Below are 16,668 nucleotides of genomic sequence, written 5' to 3'. Positions count from 1 at the left end.
ACTATCAGAGTTTTCTGTACAATTATTGATATTCGTTACAAGTTTTTACACTCTTAAAGTTGTTTTTAATTGGAAAAGCAAATTTAAGTTTCGTTTTATTTAGTTTCCCTTTGAAGGTTGAATCTTTGTTGCTTTATTTTCTGTGCAACAATAGGACAACGATCTTTATGCGGATTTGAATTCACTTTAAAAAACAAACAAACAGACGGCTGTACTGTCTGTTCTCACTTCCTATTCTGGTAGCAACAACTTCGCGCATGGATTAACAAAGTTTGTGAGATTTATTTCAAAACAAAAGGATGACAAATCTACGGCCCATTGGCTAATATACAAAGCCGTAATCGCAACAAAGCGGTCGATAAGACACACAGCCATATTTATTGGACCACTTGCCGTTTCTTAAGCTCCACGGGGGTTTACAGCGCGCTGATTGGACGTTTGTTTTCGCATTCTGCACTCACATAGCCTCTCCCGCTGCTATGACGTAACTGCGTGCTTCGCATGTGGTCAAAACTATTGTGACGTGAATTGTTGCCCAATATTAGCAAAACAAAACAGCGATTTCCGGACAAACTTATTTGTTTATGTGAGCAATATAACAGATAGATAAGATATGAAGCAACTTTCTAACCCATAATTTTTCCAGGCACGACATATTAGTACCGCAATTACTAGACCACCCAACTTTTGTGCATAAACAACATCTTAATTGCATGTTAGGTTTAAAACAATTGCAAATTACCCATGAGGAAATCTCATGGTAATTAGCTCTAATTATAAGCACACTCCACATTTTTTACGAAATGACCCAAAAACGGATGCGAGAAGCGTTGAAACCCGATCTAGTGGAAACATAACTGACACCAACTTATAGACTTGACCTTGTCTGGCTTCACCGTGGTGTGGTGACCTTTAACCTTTAAGTGCCGTCAAAACTAAACATAAGCAACACTTGTGAGTCATGCGTTGTTTAGGTTCGCTGTGAGGAGAAGCTCAAGATGATGAATTGAGTTATTGTGTCGAGGACGGGCTTTGAGGAATTGTGAATCGAAATCCGGACCTGGTGACGTCATCAGGTTAGTGGAGATTCGGAAACCAGAGTTTTGTTTCGCTCCAACACTATGAGTGACATCAAGTTAACAGTCGCTTGCGGGGTAGCTCATTCACTCGATATTGTGATCATACGGAGTTGGGCACATGAAATTCGACACACAAGAATTGTTGTTTAAACCCAAAGACGCTTGACACATTCACGTTTTATTTTGTAAATAAATTTGTTAGGCTGCTCTTCAGCAAGATTTGATTTACCTTTACAGAAGATGACTATAGCATGAACAGAAGCCAAATATTTTTCTGTGCGTTTTGAATTTTAAATGTTAAATTCATTTGCAAAAATGACTTAGTTGGCCAAATGGATAAAACTGCTTCTAGTGGAGAGTAGGCATCACGAACGCAAAACTAAAATATCTTTAAGCAGTTTTAATTGCAAAAGTGCTCACTACCAACTACAAAGTTATTTTTGCAACAAATCATTACAAATACAGTTTAGACTTAGATGTTGCGTAATAAAAGTTCAGGTTCTAAATCTGTACTAAATCATTCTTTTCTATTTTCAGCAAAATGCCAAAAGATTTTATCAGCCATCACACCCCTCGACTGAACAAACTCAAAACGCCAGGTTTAACCCCAAGGGACCCGTAAACAGTTCCATACGTTTTTCCGCACCCACAAACATAAACATGGAGTTCATTACCCTGCTATACCCAAATAAACATGTTTATGTTTTTCGTTCACCGAACTGAAAACTATGGTTCCGTAAGCAACTGACGTCACTCTGTATTCTGCAAAGACGTAACAATGCAAAAGGTTGTGTTGTTTCTTGTTCTCAAATTTCCTGGAAACTTGCACACCGTACCAAAATAAACCAGGTGGAAATAAACTACTCTTTGCCTGATGTCCATCAATAAACAAAGGGTTCAATCTCTACTTATTTTCGAGTAATGGTGTTTTTAAAAGCATGAGCCATCGTGGAGGTGCTTATAATTTCGGCCAAGGTGATGTGATCTCTCTTACGTCATATATCGTAACGTCATACACTTTTTGGCAATAAAGACAACGGACATTAAAGATACAACAAAATGCAACCTACACAATATCATTGTCAACGTTCATGACGTAATTTTTAAAGCAATTACGGAGTGGTTAACACCAAACACAGAAGGAAAGTAATAAAATCAATTGATTTGGCGGAGTCTCAAAACCATGGCAGAAACTATCATTTGTCGCTTAAACTGCGCTGTCAAATGTTTTCCCAGTAGACGTTCTGGCCATCCAAAAAATAAACTTTCTGAATCAGAATCTGTCGTAAACTAACGACGTGTATAAAACAATGACGCACACTGCACCTTTGGGAGGTTAGGATTACGAAATACAAATTTCATGGGGACGTAAGCCGATATCGAAGCGTCCACAAGACCGATTTTGTGTCGGCAAAGTGTGTAATCTTGCTAATGTCTCATGTCTGTAAACGCCAGGATAAATGTGCGTCCAGGGACGCAGCTACCGTTTTGACATATGTGTAGATCCGTTAACGTAAGAATTGTGGCGCTGTTGTATGTCCGAATATGGAATCGTGTTTAACACATACATTAAAAAGTTGGGACGAAATTCCAATTCGAATTGATGTTAAAAAAGTGAAAAATACAATAAACTTGTTAAGAAGTAACAAGCTTGCATCATGGAGTAAATGTTCCTTAGGTTAAGGATTCAATTCGTCGCTCGCGAAGTTTTAAATTTAGATATTTTTAAAAGTCGAAAAACCAGATGTTACTACAATTAAACAATAATCTTAAAGTTTGTGCTGAAAATACATATAAACTCGTCGTTAACAGGGCTATTGATTTTATCTTTGTTAAATTGCACCGCCGTATTGGCAAAAAGAAGGTAACAATGCGAAAAGGCAGAGGACAGACGGAAGACGCGTGTGTGTAGAGCCAACACATATTAGGCGAGTCGACTCAGCGCGTGCGCCTTTAAAAAGTTCCACTAAACGACCTCGAAAATGGGTAAAGGGAGGATCTCTGGAACGCGTGGGCTGGCCTCGAAGCGTGGGAACGAGGCTCTTGAACAGTTCACAACAGCCAAAGAGCTTGTCCCGCAGCCGTTATTATCGTAGCATCTGTCAGCATGCTCACAGACCGTAACCAATCGCTTGCGCCGAATCGCTCTGGTTCTGGCTCGTGGCTTCGTCCCGTTAATACCAGGCAATCATTCAGCGCAACCCTTATCTAAGGCGGCAGCACACAAAGGATTGAAAGTCATGGTTTCTGTATGCTATAGCTGCTGCTTGACTGCTTGGCTACGGGTGTGGGCCGTTCGGTAGTTCAAGCCTTGTTTGCTCGGCGGAATGTTGAAGTCTAGTGCGACCTGGACGACCGCGTAAGTGGCGAACGGCAGCCGCCGGTTAAAGCAGTCTGGAATGTTTGTCAACAATCTGGTGATTATCTTTAGCCAAGTACAAGCAAGTTTTAAGTTTCCTCCTCAACGTCTCGCCATACCAGCGGCAAAAGTTTAAAAGGTTCCGTGTTGTGTTTACAGCACACAACGATGTACGGAAAAACACTTAGTTATATATGCCATAGTAAACTTTGTACAACTGATTTAGCCCTGTTACATATCGAAGTTCTTTAGGAAAAAATAACCAAACGATGTAACATTTTCAAAACATATTAAATACCTTCCCATGTTATCCCTGGTAAATCAAATTCAAATACGTTTGACTATTTCAAGTACGCTACACAAATAAGGTAATTAAGTGAACTTTTTTGCCCCACCAAGTGGCATTTTATGTTAAAATACCAACAGTTCAAGTTGTAGCATCTTACAGCAACAACTTGACCAGGAAAACGTTTTTTTTTTCTTCAAACTACATTCAAGAACTTGTGAGCGGAAATTCATTCTCCTCAAACCATCAGTAATAATTACTGCTAATTTTGCCACGCTTACCAATATGCAAATGTATTTCGTTTGCCAAAGGGCATTTGGTTTGCATACAATAGAATTTTTACATTCCAAATTAATGTGTGCATTATTAAACTACTTAAGTAGCCACGCAAAGTCCAGCGCATATCAAACGTATACTGTTTAAAGGAGTATTTACAAATATAGTTCTAAAATAAATAAATTAAATGACAAAATATAGGTACTAATTTTGTTTATAGTATAGGTTGTTAACAGAAAAATGGAGAGAAGGAGAGGCGGGTTAAGTTTCTCGTTGTTTCCAAACAAACTAGAAAACCCGATACATGGAGATTTGCGATTGTAAACACAATTACTCGGGTAACGAGATATTCCAATAAATTTACGGTAAATCCCAGATGACGACCCAAAATAGATTCGGAAACCTGTTTTACCCTAGCTATTACGTCACAAGGGCTGGCGTAATGTTGTTAATTCGTGATTCAACAAACGTAGTTGCCTTTCCCAGAAAATCCCAGGAGCTACGATAAATGTCGGGCAAAACAACAGTACATTCAATAACGAAGGTTTTCCGCGTTTTCTAGCATTAAGCCTAAAAAAAATTATTGACTTTTTAGTACAGAGTGTTGGCACGTTCAGCTAGGTTTTGTCATTTATATTCAGGGTCGCCGCATCGTCCTTATTTTCAAGATTTGGCCTTATATTGAAGGGTAATGTCTTGGTCAAATTTGAATGCCCTTATTTCTGAGAAATGTCCTTGTTTTTTTACCCGAGTCTTTATTTTGCCTTATTTTCAACAATTACAAGGAACAAATATATAACACTGAAAGCGCGTAGTGTTATTTACTCTGATGAAGGCGACCTGCAAAGGACGTCGAAACGTCGGAATAAAAATACATTTGCCAGAAGAGCTCTATAAACTTGATACAAGGAACAAACTTAGTAAAATGTCAGTCAAATTTAACCTAAACCTGAGCCGCTTGTTATGCACGAAGTATTTTTTACAAACAAGGAGTTACTGAAACAGATTGTTTTTTTTTTGCAAAATTGCATACGATATGTCATGGCTCGTACGAAGGCAAAGATTTTTTGGAAAAGTTTGTTTCGTTTCGTATGAAAATTATTAAAAAACATTGTCCTTATTTTGATGTCCATGGTCCATAGCAACCCCTAATGCTTCTTTTTTCTGTTGCTATTTATTCACCATGCTCTGTGCTGCTCGCTAGTGGTTACTTGCATGAAAAACTCCATCTCCACTGAGTTTCGTTGTGTTGTGTTTTGCTGTCCTTTACCGCCACCAATCGCTTTTTGTAATAAAATTATTTGTACCACTTAACGAGTCAGATATCAGAAGTGGGTAGAACAGTTGTGTTGACTTGACGAATAAACTTGTTCAGGACTTGTTCACCTACAAAGGAATTATTATTTCGACAACAAACATTTTTGAAAAACCATTAAATCTCGATGCTCGCCTGTCGCGATTTTCTTGCATGAAAATGTAAGTTTAGCAAGATTCAAGTCTTGTTTTAAGTTTATGTGATTTTATATTACGAACATCATCCATCAGAAAGTCATAGTTAGAAAGTACATAGCCATATCGTAGAAAGGGAACGTTAACGTACGCCAACAGCGCCACAACCTTTATTCTTTTCGAAACCAACTTTTACGCCCTAACCCGAACAGAAATAAAAAGGCTACATCAGGCCCGAAAACTTTGCCAACCGAATGCACGAAATTGAAAAGCAGGCCCACATAAAGATTTACGTAGTGTATAGTTGTACTCTACAAACCAATGCAAATCTGTGTACATATACATTGGTGCAAAAAATATAATTAATGATTGGTGCAAAATTAAAATTTGGTCGATCTGACTTGTCTTTTCAAATATCTAAAGCCGAAGCCAGAACCCGATTCCTACGCGAAAACCCGACCCGGTTAACAACCCAGAGCGCTACAAACGTTGATACAAAGCCAGAGAAACGAAAGAAGATGACCGTTGTTATATCAACACTTCAGTCGGTAGCGGCACATCAACATCGTTTTGTTTACATTCATTTATGAATACAAAAAGACGATGCAGTTCTGTTGCTGTGAGTTATATTCAAAACATAAACAACCGCTGGATGCGTACATGTGCGTCCGGTATTACAGTGACCGGTTATGTTTCGCGAGTTACCAGAACGAATCTTTGCAAAGTTGAAGTAACGGATGCAAAATTTTGCATTATTTTAGGTTTGGCAGAAAAGGTGTATGACTAAGAGAAAGAAAATTGCCAAAAAAACAAGCTTTAAATGTAAAATAATTGTTGAAGAAATGCTACTTTTGGTTTGAACTCGCTTAAGTTTGTAATTTTGGTATTGTGGTTGACTACACAATGCTCTTTAAACCGCTTCAAATGTTTTTCAAAAGTTGTGGTATAAAGGCATTGTTAACTCGTTTCCAATAGAAACACACCAGTGCAGTAACAAAAATACAATGAATATAACAGTGTTTGCGTTTATGTGTATTGCGACAGCTCAGACTCGTTTGCAATGCAATCGATGGATTTGATTGCGCTTTGGTTTGCGATCAATTAAGCGGAAACCACCAAGTTAAAATGTTAAAATACATGACAACTGTCATGTGTTACAAAGCTAAGGTTTAAGTTTACGTGTATTATTGCCTTCAGCCTTTTGAAATAACGTTATGAGGTTCCTGTAAAGTTAAATTGTCCATCTGAGAGCTAAAACCAACTGTTCAAATGATATTTTGCCATTGTTGTGTTTGTTATTATTGCCAAAGCTATACAAGTTACCGAAAAAAGCGAAAGGTTCACACAGATGATAATAATGTTCTGTCAACAAAGTCAAAAATTAAGTCAACTATTATGTTTAAAACGTGAACAATTTTGTCCATTTAAAACGTCTAACGTTCATACAGTTGTACAATTCTTTCAGTAAGTTTAAATTGGCCTGATTCGTGTAAACGTCGGATCACTATACTTACAGTAATGGACCAAGCAGGCAGTAGCATCTCAGATAACAAACGAACAACATTTGTAACAATTACATTCGCAGCCATCGAAGCCCTTTGAAAGTCACAAATCACATTGCTTGACAAGTGCCTTACAAAGACAAGTAGTTAAAATCCGAATGCGTGACAATGTAGGTCAAGACGAACCAACCCTTATGACCAAGATACTAGACGACTTGCTACATAGTCTACGTAACGTCTGTTAACAGTTCAGTACCTTGCTTAGCTAATTTTGAGTTTAACATACAGTACTTTGTAGAAATTAATGTGTACTGGATGCGTTTTAGGCAAGGGTACCTTTTTGGGGGCAAGCACAATCAGAAGATAAAACAATACGCAATGGTGTTGTGTTCCAAATTTGTAGCGTTAAACCGATTGTTTTAGTGTTAGGAAGTACGCTATAAGTGAACCATCGTTTAGCGGATTTGTGCAAAATATTTATACACGGTTGTTAAATGCAAATATTTTTGAGCACTGTTTGACGCACTGAAAGGTCCTATAGTCGTTAAAACTTGAGAAGTATTTGTCATCGCGGTAAGGTAAACTTGCCCAATGACGTTATTTGATGGCGAAATGGTGAAACGTCTCCCTCGGTGCTTTTTAGCACAATCGAGAAAGTAAATCTTGTTTCATTGTATTCTTTTCAAGTCTTGCTGTTTGTCGTAACTAGGGTGTATTGCGCTGGGATATTAATATACAAACTCATTTTTAGGATGTTGTTTTCCGGATAAACTATGGAGTGACTTTTAAATCCCGTTGCCAAAGCAAAACGTTCCAACTACATGAGAAAATAGACTTTGGCAACTTAGAATAACTTGATGTAGATTTTGTATGAAATCTTTATAATCAAACTGGGTGCTCAATACATGTATCTATGTATTTTGAGCACTAGGTACGTTTACGTCTTAATCTTGCTAAGAAACTAAAACTGTTTGAATTAAAAACAAACAAAAAAACAAACAAACAAATGAATCCAAATGCTGTGTGTCAAAACACGCGTAGTATATAATTAACATCAGCATTTGATTCGTTGCATTTGCAGAGCCCACTAGTTTAAGGCAGGGCTACGATTTATATATTGACTACCCTATTGACTCAACGCAATCCGACGGGGCATTACGCAACACGCAGTCCACCGTCAGCAAGCACAAAGAAAAAAGGAAATTTGCCTGAGCAACGGGATTTATCGAATCTTCGTTGCAGCATCTACCCCTACTTGTTCGGTGACAAACGAAGGAAGGTCGTTGGTTTGATTCAAGATCGACTTTTTCCCAGCAACAACAGCATCAAGATGGGTGAATACGGAGATGAAAAGATTGAAACTAATAAGTAAGTTACCGAGTTAAAATAAATACGTTTGTTCAGGAAATTTTATCTGTGTGTGATCAAAGGCAAAAGCTGTTGATAAACGACATAAAAATTTTGTTATGTGGTAAACTTTTGTCTTGTAGCAATTTGTGAAGGTATGTCGGTCACTCATATTGTTACAATCGAAGATAACTTACAATGTACACATCTACCAATGTACCTCGCAATATTTCGTTTTGAAAGATTAAAAAATATTTTTTATTACTGTCGCAACCTTCTGATATAGCTTAGTTCCACTTATTTAGCAACCGTCGGATTCTGTCCCACCCCAAACCCACAGTTAAATATTGACTCGTTTTAAACACGAAAGACTGAACAACCGGACGCATATTGATTCGTTCTTTATTGGAGACCTGGAATCATATCCAAACATCTGTCAGTCCATTTTACCGGGCTGTCACTCTAGATCACACAATAGCATGTTATTGTAATTGTGTGTACGTAGTAGTGTTTACAGAGTACACCAAATTTGCAATGTCGGCAAGTTAGGAACAAATATGAAGCCTGGCTAGATCTGTTAACTTGTCAACACTGTACTGCATAAAAAGAGTATTTCGCTGCTGTCCATTGCAGCGATTGTTAAGTAACAAAATCATTAAATTCTTTGAATAGGATTCGAAGTAGGCTGTACCTTTGGTAGCTTTTGAAAACTTGTGCATGTATGCTAACTAACGTCGCTATCTTTCACATTATTGTTGTAAAAATTGAGGTAACGCAAACCATTAAAACTGGCCTCTAGCAAGCATACATTGAAATAGGTTTTCAAGCGTAATTAGCGGTAATATTACGCCAGAGCGGTTTTGAATCCACAAACTTTGCCCACTTGCAATCCACCTTGCATGTTGCGCAACGCGGTCCGCTTGCAAAAAGTGTTTACGGTCTAATCAACAAAACACATATTTACCAACGCCCCACTCGTAAAATCGGTTGTTCTCTTACCACACAAAGCTGAGCTGTGGAACAGGTGAAACGGTCATGAGTGAGTCATTTGGGAAACAATAGGGCCAAGGAGTTTGACGGTGGTCGGTGTGTAAATGCAGCTGGTTTGAAAAGTTGATTGCTGCAATCCCACGACTTAACAGTTACCACTGCGTTTTGAAACCGGCTGTTGTATGCTATTTGAGACTATTGTTTCGACCCCAAATCCTATTCTTTGCGAATTAACGCTTGACATTGTAACGTTTCAAATGTTTCAGACTCGAATCCTAAATTTGGTCCAAATGTGGCAAAACTCAACATTTTTAAGACACAATTTTAACGACCTTTGGGTTGTTTGTATGTCAAAAACCCAATAATTGTTTCCGATCCCCAAAAACGAATTTACTGCTTCTTATTCAAATTAAAAAAAAAAAAACAGTAAGACATTCGGTTGTATCGTAAACCTAGACAACATTTAAACCTTACAGTTTTTTTCAAAATTTATGTTTCGATTCCAATTTTCTTTCCAGCAACTATCACAAACTACATCAACATGATCCATGGACGAGACGCGACGAAACTCAACTTTTTATCACCAACAGAGACGAGAACCTGGATTTGCACCGAGTCGATTCAACGACGTCCACCAAGGTAACGTGTTGACGTAGTCTGGTAAACAACTTATCTGCTGGAAAGTTTGTATCGAATGTATATAACAAATGCATGTTTAGCAAATATTTTGGCAGTCCTTTATACAGATCAGCTTAAGGGGTTATTTAAAAGAATAAATAAGGAACATAGATTTTGTAAACTTTAAAGTCTTAGGTAAGCTATACAGGACCACATGCAATATGTCCATAAAAATGTGTAATATAACTTATTTTCGAAGCATTTCAGCGATATGTTACTCTATTCAGTTTCATAACAACAAAGTCTGTAACATTAATCGTACGGCTTGTACAATAGTAGTGCCTAAACAAATCAGCAAATTTGCATCAGCATTTACACTTGTCACAAGCGCCAATAATAAGGCAGTATATCACATATTCGATGACACCAACACCACAACAAATTTGTTTTTCTCGATCAGCACTTAAGGGAGTAATGGGACCTTGAAAACAAGACGAGGCTAAAGTCTACAGCTTCGTGAGTTGCTAATTGGTCAAACAGACCGATGTTGGCCTTACGAATGTGCTAACGAGTTGGACGGGTTGTATAAGAAACCTTTGGACTCACTTTTTGAAAAAGCATACGGTACATCAACTAACAGACAAACCGTGCTTAAGAAAACTCATCTTGCATATATGATCTTCCGTATGGCATTGTGCGTTATAGAGAATATTTTTCGGATTTGTAAACGAGCTTCAGGCAATTAGCTATATCGGTGTTTTAGTTTCGCCCAAGAATCGGTGTTTAGTTTCAGCTATGTCGATGTTTTAGTTTCGCCCAAGAATTATTACTGTTAAAAACCGATTAAAATAATTGATTTTATAATTTAATATTTATTTTAAATAAATAGTATCGGTATTTGCTTGGACATTCATGCTGACTTTACCACTTCTTAAATAGTGTTTAATCATCATGTTAACTAATGAAAAAAAATGTTTGGAGTGAGTCACCATAACATATGTTTAACAGGTGCCCTCTGGTGTACAACACTTGCAGATTTCCCAAAGGGGGACACCTCAATGCAAAACCTTATGTCATCTCACTATATCGTCTTTCGGTAACGATCGGTGTCACCGGGTAGCAAAGGTCATTCCCAACAGGGAATTAAAATCACATCCAATCGATAAGTCACTGGATCTTCTATCACAGCAGCAGGCCCACCACATTACTGGGAATGCTATAATGCGCAAGCCCTAAAGCCGTTAGCAAAAGCTGTTATCTAGGTGACAATGCAACAGCTACAACTGCCAGCAGCAGAAATTCCGTTAGGCAATGATTTGCAAGTTTTCAATTTACAGGTATACAACTGCACTCTAAAGCGACGATTAGACGTAGACTAAGGTTGCTTAGAAACCTACAAAGTTTAACCGCCGATTTTGACCTTTGTATCTGCAGCCGCTTACCGAAAGCCAGCGGAAGTTGAGTGTGTACCATCATGAACCCGACAAGGCGTCTGCTTCGTTTGCTATCAGCGTGTTCAACCTGATGAATGCAATCCTTGGTTCTGGAATTCTAGGTCTAGCCTACGCCATGGCGCAGTTAGGGGTCGTTCTCTTCTTGTAAGTACCCGAAGTATATTGCATGCGTCACGCTAACCTTATATGACTTTGCTTTGCGACACGAGGAAAAATACGCAAGTCATCTTGTCCCTTGTTTTTTGCTTGGTAGTTGTATACTGTTGTGGGGTCATTACCAAACCACACATTCCCATACAACTCGCTTGTAGTCAGCTAATTCATCCACAATCAAACAGCTTTTTATGTTACTGTATATAGATTCAATAGAGTATTTGACAAGTATTATTAGGCAACTACAGATAATAAAACCGCAACCAGAAACTGTTCACAAATTAAGTTTGAAAGCTACCTAGTTGCTTACAACATCACCTATTAACATGCAAATGCAGTTGAAAGATTTAACCAACTTCGGTTTTATATGTATTGCTTGCAGTGTGCTGATGGTCACTGTGGCGTTCTTTGCATTGTACGCGATTCACTTCCTCCTGACTCTGTGCGATCAGACTGGAGTAAAAGCATATGAAAAACTCGGATTCAAAGCTTTTGGTCTACCCGGCCGTGTAAGTGAATACTTTTATTTATCTGAGGTGCAACAAACTTATGTGATTTAAATAAAATCAAAGTTGAAGAGTTTTAAAATGTTGCTAAGCGTTCCATAAACAATGGCCTTGTCCCGTATAGTGACTGCAATTTAGAAACAACTCAGTGAAATTACAATTTTTTTGCTGGACAAAACAATACCATAAACTCATTACCAGGTTTACACAGGGCTCCGGCATATCGAAATAACACGTCGTTGGCCTTTTTAATATAAAAGGAGTAAAATTCCCAGCAATCTGTCGCTGTACCGTCGCAACAAACGCAGTTAAACGAATAATTGAGTTGACGGAGCAGTAAAGTTTAAGCACGCCCGAATAGGAAAATCAAACCCTGATGTTTGTCCCTGGTACTGACCAGCACCTAACCTAATTAAAAGTCCCAAACGACTTGCATCTGTTGACAAAAGTTACAGAAAACAAGTCAACCCGCGTTGGGGTCGCGAATGACGTCATGTACTTGCCAATGAGCTCACAAAAACGTCATTACATGACGGATGCACATAAGTATTATATTGACAGCCAAAAAGCACAATAAACTGGACATTTTTATGACAGCATAATTATGTCAAAACAGGAAAACCGTGTTTTGTTAGAATGTGGAAAAACGTTTGAAGTCACGTTTTCAATAAAATTTACGTGTGATTTTAATGTTAAAGAATACTAACATCCACAACTCGCTTGTAGTCAGCTAATTCATCCACGAGTCAAGCGCCTAATTCATTCGGACAATTAAATACATTTTTGGAGTACCTATACAACAAATCATACACAGTTGAAAATATCTTGACCAAGCGAAAATGTTGATCATCGAAAGTATCGTCACAAAACATACTTTGAACTGCTTTCTACGAACGTTTGGCAAACCAAGCCATCACCTTCGGGTTGTGACAAACACGTTTACCTGGCAACCTTAACACCTTTAAGTTCAACTGGATTAATTAACAGCCAATTCGCCCATAGTACCAAAGTTCAGAATACACTTACAGCACACACCCTATATAAGCACGTTGGTAAACATCGCGGTTGATTTACGTGCAGATTGGCCTGTTGTGCGTTTTGCCACTCTTATTTATAACGGCGATAAAATCAGTAATTGCCTTGCAACTTGTAATTTATTGAATGGATGTTTCACACTATTACTCAGCACAAAATACGTTGCTTCGTGCCAACTTCTAACAATCCTTGAATTTTACAACAACATGTGCGGGAAAACTTCAAAAAAAGTTTGAAACAAAACGTAAACAGCACCACAATTTCCAAGTTTTTCAAGAAGTAAGCCAAAACACCCAATTTGGCAACACGTTATAAATTGCGCTTATGTACTTATTTGCAGTACTTATGTTGCATAACGTTTGCAGATTACAGCAGCACTGTGCATTCTTCTTCAAAACATTGGTGCAATGAGCAGCTACCTCTTTATAGTGAAATATGAACTTCCAAATGTGTTAATGACAATGATTGGAATAACTGAGACGGATGGGTAAGTGCTTTGACAACTGCAACAAAATTTGTGTGTGATTTTAATGTTAAAGAATACTAACATCCACTGTTGTGTATCGTACACCAAACTGCATGATACATTTTTCCCAGATCTTGGTACCTTAACGGTGATTATCTTGTGGTGATCGTCACTTTATTCATCATCCTGCCTCTTGCAACACTAAAGAACATCGGCTTTCTCGGATACACCAGCGGATTTTCCATCTCGTGCATGTTCTTCTTTACAGGAGTGGTAAGATATAAAAGAAAAAAAGAAAAAAAAGACAACATAAATCATTAGCTAAACTGTGTTGGACCTAACAAGTTGAATGCGCGACATCAAATGAATCTATATTGGTTGTGAGTATAAAAAGCTAAACTTTGTTGATTCCACGCTTTGAAATATTAGTTTTTAAATTCTCACGATTTTTCAGGTCATCGCCAAGAAGTTCGCCATCAGCTGTCCCCTTTTTGACCAGTCCATTTTCGAACACGACAACGTCACCGATCATAACATGACGTCAAACGACTTAGTGACGTCAACGGGACACATGATCGTTGAAGCTGCTACGACAACCGCTATGGTAGCGTACAATAACGTAAGTCAGGACGACTTATTGCAACTGTCACTGGAGAAAAGGGCCTTGGAGTTATACGAGCATTTTGGACCTCAAGTATGCGAAGCGCAACCAATGGCTCTCACCAGCAGAGTAAGTGTCAAAAACATCATAATTTATATGTTTTACAGGTTGTGTTGGTGTAAAATGATAAAACAATCATTTCATTTCAGTGGGTGTACAGCATTCCGACGATGACATTTTCATTCGTTTGTCACACAGCAGTTTTGCCGATATACGCTGAATTGAAAAGGTATGAAGTAAAATGTCAAAAATGTAAAAAGTTTGAGGTTTTGGCCTGCAATTAAGGCAGAAAGGACACAGACATACGGTTTCAAAAGCTCCAACGAACATTTTAAGGAAAGATGAAAAACTGCTTGGGCTGCAGTAAAGTTTAAACAAGAATCTCCAAGCTCGTTGCTTGGTGAACGAAGACTATAATGAACCTTTTGCTTATTGATTCAAGTTCATAAAAACACCCTTCATCATTTAAGACATATATTATATTTGCCTTTACAGCATCATCGGTATCTTGGGCAAATAGAACGCTTGGACTGTCCATGAAAAATATATTTCTTTACAGACCATCGGCTGCACGGATGCAGAAAGTAGCCAACACTTCAATTGGTCTCTGCTTCTTTCTCTATTCCCTCGCTGCTTTGTTTGGATTCCTGACTTTTTACAGTAAGTTTACCGCTGATGGTAATGGTATCATTGTAGTGTCGATTTTGGCTTTCTCCTGCCTCATGTACATTTGTTGTGATGATCAAATTCAATGAGTTTACAGTTTCAATTCTTATGTTTTACATTACAGACTGGATGGAAGCTGAGATGTTGCTCATGTACAGTCTGACGGATCCCAGTGATGTCTTAACATTGATCGTTCGACTCACAGTCTTGGTGGCAGTCATCCTCACTGTTCCTCTTACACATTTTCCGGTAAACCTTTTTAGATCAGCATTTAACATCACAAAAGAAACTTTAAGTTGGTAAAAAAGTAACGCGTACATTTTGCAAAAACAAAGAAGTAATAATTGCATGATGGCTACGCCTATCGCAATCATACCACTGTGTTGTTAAATTTACCCGTGTCTATTAGAGACAGCGCCATAACATTGCCCATCACTAACCCTTTGATTTGTCTGCAGGCGCGCAAAGCACTGACATTCCTCCTTTTCCCGAATAAGGATTTCTCATGGGCCATCCATCTTGGAATAATGATGTTCCTCCTTACTTTCATTAACATTCTCGTCATTTTTGTGCCGAGTATTCGGGAAGTTTTTGGAATCATAGGTAAGTGAAAAGATTTTATTAACCCAAATCTTCGACTTCTGTGCGTATAAAGAGCTTTTTTTGGCACTTTGTGTCTGAAATCGAATTCTGTGTGACGTATTTTTAGCACCTAGTGGAATGTTCCAAATAAATTGCCACATATTTTGTCAACATAAGAAGAAAATGTAGTAAATGTGGTAAACTACTTTTAAGCACGTATGATCTTTATGTGTAGGTGCTACTGCTTCCACTATGCTGGTTTTTGTTCTTCCGTGCGTATTCTTTCTCAAGCTCAGTCCCCTCAAACTGAAGTCGCCCAAGAAGATTTCGGCATTGGTGATGTGTATTATCGGTCTTTGCCTTATGGTTGAAAGTCTAACAGTCATTATTATCGGATACTTCGACTAGAGGGAAACTTGTCAACCTTGTTTTTGAAACATTTAACACTGTTCTCTGCAGTCGTTTTATTTACGACGAGGCAAAAAGTTAGCACTGGTGTAACATGCCCCCCAAATTAATTGTTTCGCAAAATGTGTTTTTTATTACGTTAGCCCAGGCCTGTCATATATTTTATTGTGTACAGGTGTGAATGAATTTTTAAACCACGTTTTATGTGAAGCTGTCTTTAATCCTTTATGTATTTGCTACGTGCGGTATAAGTTTACAAAAGGCGTTTTATGTGCTTACGTTAAGCAGTTCGGAAGGTCGTTCTACAAGTTAACAGGTTTCATGCTTAAGCCCATTTTTAATTCGCAAAACTTGCAATGCGACATCGTTCAGTTGCAAGATTGTCACGGTACTCGTTCGTATGTTTGAAAGTTAACTGTCGCGTGATTTTGATCACATTTTATTATCACATTAGATAATTACAATGATTGCTTTTTACTGTCCTTGCTCTTATATGAAAGCGTAGAGTCGAGGTACGGCAAGGTAAGGAAACGTCCAAGAAAATTTAACAAAATGTCCTAGTGGCACAGACTTGTAAACGGGCCTGAAATTAAAGCCCGAACCCGAAAGTACAAGCCCGAACCCGAAAGTACAAGCCCGAAACCCAGACCGAACTCGAATCGTTTTTAAGAAGCCCGTTTAGGCCCGAAAGTTTGATTGACAGGCCAAGCGTATATATTTAAGCCCTAGGAAAGACCAAGACCAAGGCCGAACTCGAATCGTTGGTCTTAAACACGGCGTTTTAGCGCTTTTTGACATTAGGTCAGGTCCAGCAACTGGGTACTGATCTGG

The 16,668-nt window shown here is 38.2% G+C and overlaps 1 protein-coding gene across 2 annotated transcripts; it reads left to right on the top strand.

The window, feature by feature from the left end:
• The first annotated feature begins 8,017 nt into the window (after positions 1 to 8,017).
• On the top strand, positions 8,018 to 16,314 carry LOC145234881 (putative sodium-coupled neutral amino acid transporter 6). Of its 2 annotated transcripts, none has more exons than XM_080099548.1 (12): positions 8,018 to 8,319; positions 9,807 to 9,927; positions 11,341 to 11,504; positions 11,896 to 12,022; positions 13,420 to 13,541; positions 13,652 to 13,793; positions 13,975 to 14,250; positions 14,331 to 14,410; positions 14,741 to 14,841; positions 14,972 to 15,096; positions 15,306 to 15,450; positions 15,665 to 16,314. In XM_080099548.1, the coding sequence occupies exons 1-12, from the start codon at positions 8,282 to 8,284 to the stop codon at positions 15,835 to 15,837; spliced, it is 1,614 nt and encodes a 537-aa protein (XP_079955674.1). In that variant the 5' UTR covers positions 8,018 to 8,281; the 3' UTR covers positions 15,838 to 16,314. The 2 variants fall into 2 exon arrangements, with proteins under 2 accessions (XP_079955674.1, XP_079955675.1); XM_080099549.1 differs by lacking the exon at positions 8,018 to 8,319 and adding an exon at positions 10,915 to 11,243 and having other exon boundaries at positions 9,864 to 9,927.
• Positions 16,315 to 16,668: the final 354 nt, after the last annotated feature.

Source organism: Phallusia mammillata, chromosome 1 (assembly GCF_965637545.1).
Source record: "Phallusia mammillata chromosome 1, kaPhaMamm4.hap1.1, whole genome shotgun sequence".
Classification (NCBI taxonomy): Eukaryota; Metazoa; Chordata; class Ascidiacea; order Phlebobranchia; family Ascidiidae; genus Phallusia; species Phallusia mammillata.
This window is presented reverse-complemented; position numbering and strand designations above follow the sequence as displayed.

Bases quoted from the DNA above. Each gene is read 5' to 3' on its own strand.
- LOC145234881 (XM_080099548.1), top strand. From the start codon at position 8,282: ATGGGTGAATACGGAGATGAAAAGATTGAAACTAATAA. The intron at 13,794-13,974 runs GTAAGATATAAA...ACGATTTTTCAG, and splicing joins TGTTCTTCTTTACAGGAGTG to GTCATCGCCAAGAAGTTCGC. The intron at 15,097-15,305 runs GTAAACCTTTTT...ATTTGTCTGCAG, and splicing joins TTCCTCTTACACATTTTCCG to GCGCGCAAAGCACTGACATT.